The sequence below is a fragment of the Mastomys coucha genome, unplaced genomic scaffold (assembly GCF_008632895.1).
Source record: "Mastomys coucha isolate ucsf_1 unplaced genomic scaffold, UCSF_Mcou_1 pScaffold22, whole genome shotgun sequence".
Classification (NCBI taxonomy): domain Eukaryota; kingdom Metazoa; phylum Chordata; class Mammalia; order Rodentia; family Muridae; genus Mastomys; species Mastomys coucha.
The window spans coordinates 111,397,469-111,403,257 of NW_022196905.1; the positions used below are offsets into that span (position 1 = coordinate 111,397,469).

The window sequence follows — 5,789 nt, forward strand, 5'->3', positions numbered from 1 at the left end:
GGACGGAGGACCTTCAAGGGAGGATTTCAGAGAGGATCTCCAGGGACAGACCCAGCTTCCCAGAGGCACAGAGTGGGTGGTATTCTGGGTTTCAATGGTGGAGCCACTTCTGGGTCTGCTGAGATCCCTGTTGCTGCAGGGCCCAGGTCCTGGGTTGGCTAGAGTAGGTTCTCAGGAACCCAGCATCAAGGATGTGAGCGCACTCACGGCCGTGACTGGCGAGGTCAAAGATCCCGGGTACCCCAGCACTTGCAGGCAGGACGGACTGTTGGCAGCTAAGCCGGGCGTTGCTAAGCAGAGCTGGGCATGGCCGAGCCCCCAGGGCAGCCTTGAGGTTGAATTTCTCCCTCCTGGAGCACCAGCCCCTCCCTCATCAACTGGACAGGATCCCACAGTACCGCGGCGCCTTTCTCCCTGTGCGCCCTTCGGTGAGCATCTCACCGCACCCTTATTAGGAGATGAAGAGGTGGTGGTTAGACCAGCAGCAGGACTGGCCAGTCAGGACAGCCTATCTCAGAGCTTGGCGGGTCCCGGGGACCCATCGGTACCACCTTCTCTGCTCAGTCCACGCCTGTCACCTGCAGCGCGTGCTCCTCTGGGGCGCCCACCTAGGTGCAGGGCGCGGAGAAGGGCCGGCTTTCAGACTAGGCTCATTCGCACGCCCTTCTCTGTCCCGGCGCCGGGGCTCCGCCGCTGGACCCCGAAGCGTGGGCGGAGGGATACAGGTCGCGCTGCCCGCAAGCTCATCCCGCGGGGCTGCGGCAGGGGCATAACCTCGTCGTGTCCTCCCCCCACCCCCATTCCCGCCCCCGAGGCCGCGAGGGAAGCGGGCGAGCGCTAGGACCGCGCCGCTCCTCCTCCCGCCGCTATAAGAGGCCGCTCGAGCCCCACGCGGAACCGGCTCCGCGCCGCTGTCCCCGCGTCCCCACCCGGCTCGAGCGCAGCGCAGCCCAGGCAGTCCCCGGCCTGCGTGGGGCGCCCGGGGCCCTGTGGCGCACCATGGGCGCTGCCCACTCAGCGTCCGAGGAGGTGCGGGAGCTCGAGGGCAAGACCGGCTGTGAGTACCGCACGGTGGCCGGGCACCCTCGCGGGCGGGGACCGTCGCCTGGGTGGCCCCGCTTCGCGCCACCGCGCTGTGTGACCTTGGGCTAGTGTCTGGCCCTCTCTGTGCCCTGCTCTCCGGCTGCTTCAGATAGGTTCCCGCCAGCCGCCGTGCGGGCGACGCCGCCGGGAGGGGTTGGCGGGGACCCCGGCCTTGGGGGGCGGGGGGGAAGGTGGCCGGGGAGGCGACATGACCCAAGTCTCCCCCGGCCAGGGCAGAGGGCAGGGCGGAGCCGGGCAGGTGGCCGCGGCTACGAGGGCAGGCGCCCCGGCAGCCCGAGAGAGCGCCGAGCGCGCTGCACCGGCAAGTCTGCGGCTGGGGATGAGCGGGGAGGAAAGTTTGGAAGTGGCGGGACCAGGAGGAGGCGCGCGGTCCGCGGTGACCTTAGGCGGGGGTCACCCTGCCGCCTCCCCGTGCGTCCCCGTCCCCCCCCCCCGCCCCCGCCGCAGGCTCGGGCACCGAGCCCAGCGTCCTCCGGGCTGGCCCGCACTCCCCGGACCGCAGAGGCCGGGCGGGGCGCGCGTCGGGGAAGCGCCCGTCCGCTCCGCGCTTCACCCTGGGCTCGGAAGCGACGAGGGACCAGGACTTGCGGGAGAGTGGGCAGGCGCGTGGGCGCAGCCTGCTTCGGTGGCCGGACAGAGCCGGTTGTTAGCTCTGCCAGAGCTGTGTGACCTTGGGCCAGTCAGTTCCCGTCTCAGTTTGCCTCCTCTGAGGAATGGGAGCCTGGTGCTCCCCGGGGGTTGCTGCGGCAGGAGGTTGCTGCTGAAATGAGAGCACCCAGTCAGCCCCACCCGAGAGGGGGAATGGGCTGGCACTCGCCTCCCCAGAGCCCGGTGAAGTCATAGAAAGTCCCCAGCTGCTGAGCGTCTACACCGCGCACACAGTACGAGAAGTGTGCAGCGGATCCGCGAGAGTCTTTTACACGCCCCGGTAAGCGCGGGCCGGCGAGAGCCGACTGTGGGCGCGCTGCCGGGAGTGTGCGCACCGCGTGCAAGGGAAACCGCGTGCGAGCGGGAGCTTGTGCGCACCGTGTGAAAGCCGGGAGCGTGCACACTGGGTGCGAGGCAAGCAGGTGTGTGTGCGCACCGTGTGCAAGCCGGGAGTGTGTGCGCACCGCGTGCAAGGGGAACGATGTGCGAGCGGGAGTGTGTGCACAGTGTGTGAAAGCCGGGAGCGTGCACACTGTGTGCGAGGCAAGCGGGGGGGTGGGGTTGTGCACACTGTGGGCACTGCTGTTTGAAGCACGGTTTCACTTTGGGGCTCAGACTGCTGTAATCCGGGACACTCCCTGCCTCAGTCTCTCCAGTTCTGGGACTGCAGGACAGCGCCCTCCCCTACTTTTGTATTTTCTCTTTGAATTCATTTTGCTGACCACAAACCGAAAGTTTCATAAACCTGCCCCCCCCGGTCACGTGATGGAGGACGGCAGGAGTCCCCGCTCACTTCTGACTCAGTTTGACCGATTGCCAGTTGCTGACCCAGCTGGTGTGGGGAGAGCTGGGATTCTGGGTGCAGGTTGGGTCCCCACCGGAGCAGCACCCAGGGCCTTCTGGGGGAATTCCAGCGGGATGTGGGTTTGACAGTGATGGGCCGCAGAGCATGCTGGGAGCCTTGTCAGTTTCTTGGGCCCAGCCTCCCACGGTGACAGATGCTCAGGCTCAGTGGCTGCCTGGAGGTGGCTGGGGTGGCTTCTTCACTTGCTGCCTGGGCTCAGAATTCAATTCTAAAGGGAGCTGGGGGGGGGGGTGGTATCCGAGGTTATCGCCCCCACCCCCCGGGAACAGTGCTTCCTGGAGTCCCACAGGCCCTGAAGGGGCTGGTATAGTCTGGGCACTTTCACCCATTTGGCAAATCTTTATGGTCTAGAGTTTTGCGGGTTTTAGAGAATGTACAGGTGATCCAGAGAGGCCAATATTCCCAAGGAGGATGCACAGCACACAGATCCAGGAACAAGCAACAGGGGGAGAGGAGCACGGAGGGAGGGGTAAGCGGGTGACTAAGAAGGAGCCAGTCATGTGACAGTGGCCAGAACTTTGGAGTGGCTAGTAGGAGGTAGTTGGTCACCTCAGTGAGATTGGCCGATGACACAGCAGTCATCCAGGTTCAGGCTGCATTGCAGCCCAACTTCGGGGGTCCCTTGTGCTCCTGTGCCTCAGTCTCCTCTCCTGTCAGATGGACGTAACAATAGTGCTGCCCAGCCCTCAGAGCCACATTAAGCTAGGTCTTGCTTGGTCCCTGTATCCCTGCTGTATGACCTTCAGCAGGTCACTGCCTCACCTGGGCATCAGGGCCCCACCTGGGTGTTGCTTCTGAGCTGTTGTGTGGACCTGGGAGGTGCTGGGTGTGTCGTGGGATTAGACAGGGCGGTGATGTGAGAACTTTTGGACGTCCAGGGGGGCACTACTGCACTCGGGCTTGCCTATACCACCACTGAGAACTTTGCACAACACCCAGTAGGTCTTCACCCACATCTTCCAGGAAGGAGATAAGGCCATTTCCTCTCATGAGGGAAACTGAGGCTCAAAGAGAGACAGCATCTTGTCTGCAGCAACACAGCCAGGAGGGGAGGGCTGGGAGATGGACGGTTCCCCACCACGGTCACACTCTGTGACCTCTGGGGAAGGAACCATGATGCATTGCTCTTCCTTTCCTCAGCCCAGGACCTTTGCACAAGCCTTTCCACTGCCCATCCACTCTGCACCATCTTGATCGATGTTTGCTGTTTATATGGGAGAATCTTCCTGTCACCTCCTCCTGGGTCAAGATTTCAGGGCAAAGTTCCCACCACCATCTAAGGGCCCTGAGAGCCATTGTTCCCTTCCAGAAAACCTCCCTGCCTGGCCACTCTACCACAGGCAGCCTGGATGGACACCCTCGGACCTGGTCTCCCTTAGCTCCTGCATTCCTCTCCTCCCACCTCAGACCATCACCTGCCTCCCCCTAAAATGTGCCCCCCTTGGTTCCCACAGAGTTGCTTGTTGTTGGCAATGAGACCACAGGAGGCTCACATGGGGGGAAGGGGTCACTGAGCTCTTTATAACCCAGAAAGCAACGCTGAGCCCCCGGGGTCGCCTCCCCCTATAGGCCTTCTCCCTGCCTGCCTGAGTCACCCCAGGGAAAATATGCCTGAAGGGAGCGCCATAGCTCGCCCTACCTCACCGAGCACACCCAAGGCTGCACCGGCGCGCCTCCCTCCACCATGAGAACTGATTGACTCTTGTCTCAAGCCTCCCTCTGAGCCAAGTCAGTCCCCACCTAGACTCTTCCGGAGTGGCTGAGGACCTCAGCTTCTTCCTACCTAGGAGGGACATCAGGCCAGGGCCATGAGCCTCGAGATCCTGAGCTGGCCTGGGGTGCTCCCTTCCCCCAGTCCCTGCCCTACTCCTGGGCTCCTGATTGAAGGCAGACAGGAGGATGCTGGGAAAGGCAGGGAGTCTGTCTGCCTTCTCCATGCCTGCAGAGAGGCCAAGAAGCTGCCAGAAGCAACAGAACCTTGGGCCAGAGCTCCACCCTTATGACAATATTGGCAGACCCATGCCATTTGCCCAGCACCAAGCACAGCCCAGGAGTCAATAACCAGGGCCCGTTCCAGGGCCCTGTGGGGACACTGCTGGCCCATTGTAAGGATGAGGTCATGGAGGCTCTGCAGAGAGAGAGAGAGAGAGAGAGAGAGGGAGGGAGGGAGGGAGGGAGGAGAGAGACAGAGACAGAAAGAGAGAGAGAGAGACAGAGAGAGAGACTGGCTGGGGCCTGGTTCCTGCTTTTTTCTATTGAGTTCTCCCCCTGAGGAGGTCATTCATTGCTTGGCCTCTTTGTCTTGTAGAACTCTGGCTGGAACCCAGGTCCTCACACATGCTAGGCAAGTACTCCACCAGTTAGCTGTACCCCTCACTCTCCCCTTAAAAAATTTTTGAGACAGCCTTCATATGTAGGCCAGACTGGCTTTGAACTCAGAGCCCTCCTGCTTCAGCCTCTCACTGTTGGCATCACTGTCTGAGAGGCCCTGGATGAAGGTGGGGGATGGGTGGGTCCTCTGTCCTAAAACAGCTGGCATGGCGTGGGGCTGACACCTCTGCTCAGCCATCCACTATGGCACAGCCAAAGCCACCTTCCTCAGCAGTACACATGGGGAGCCTCGCAAAAGGGGGCTTACCCCAGGGCTCTCAACGTCCTTAATACACGAACATTAGAAGCCATTTGTAGGTGACAACAGGCACACACGGGTCATCCCAACAGAAAGAGCATGAGTTTGAGGCTGGGCTGTCTCTAGAAAATGGGTGAAGAGATTAAATCAATTACTTTGTTTGTTTGTTTTTGTGAGACAAGGTTTGTTTGATTTGGTTTGGTTTGGTTTTTGGTTTTTGGTTTTTGGTTTTTGGTTTTGTTTTGTTTTTTTGTTTTTTTGAGACAGGGTTTCTCTGTGTAGCCCTGGCTGACCTGGAACTCACTCTGTAGACCAGGCTGGCCTCAAACTCAGAAATCCGCCTGCCTCTGCCTCCCAACTGCTGGGATTAAAGGTGTGAGCCACCACCTCCCAGCAAGGTTTGTTTTTGTTTTTTGTAGCCCTAGCTGGCCTGGAATGTCTTTGTAGACCAGGCTGGGCTGGAACTAACAGAGATCCTCCTGCATCTGCCTCCTGAGCGCAGGGACCAAAACATTCTGCATTCTCTCTCTCTCTCTCTCTCTC

At 60.9% G+C, this 5,789-nt stretch overlaps 1 protein-coding gene across 1 annotated transcript in view; it reads left to right on the forward strand.

Annotated features, from left to right (window-relative positions):
* Nucleotides 1-577: 577 nt before the first annotated feature.
* Nucleotides 578-5,789, forward strand: part of Tesc (tescalcin) — a 31,836-nt gene continuing 26,624 nt past the window's right edge. Inside the window, exon 1 of the mRNA XM_031337641.1 lies at nt 578-1,057. Within this exon, the coding sequence (XP_031193501.1) occupies nt 1,000-1,057 (58 nt within the window). The 5' untranslated portion in view covers nt 578-999. The remainder of the gene's footprint in view (nt 1,058-5,789) is intronic.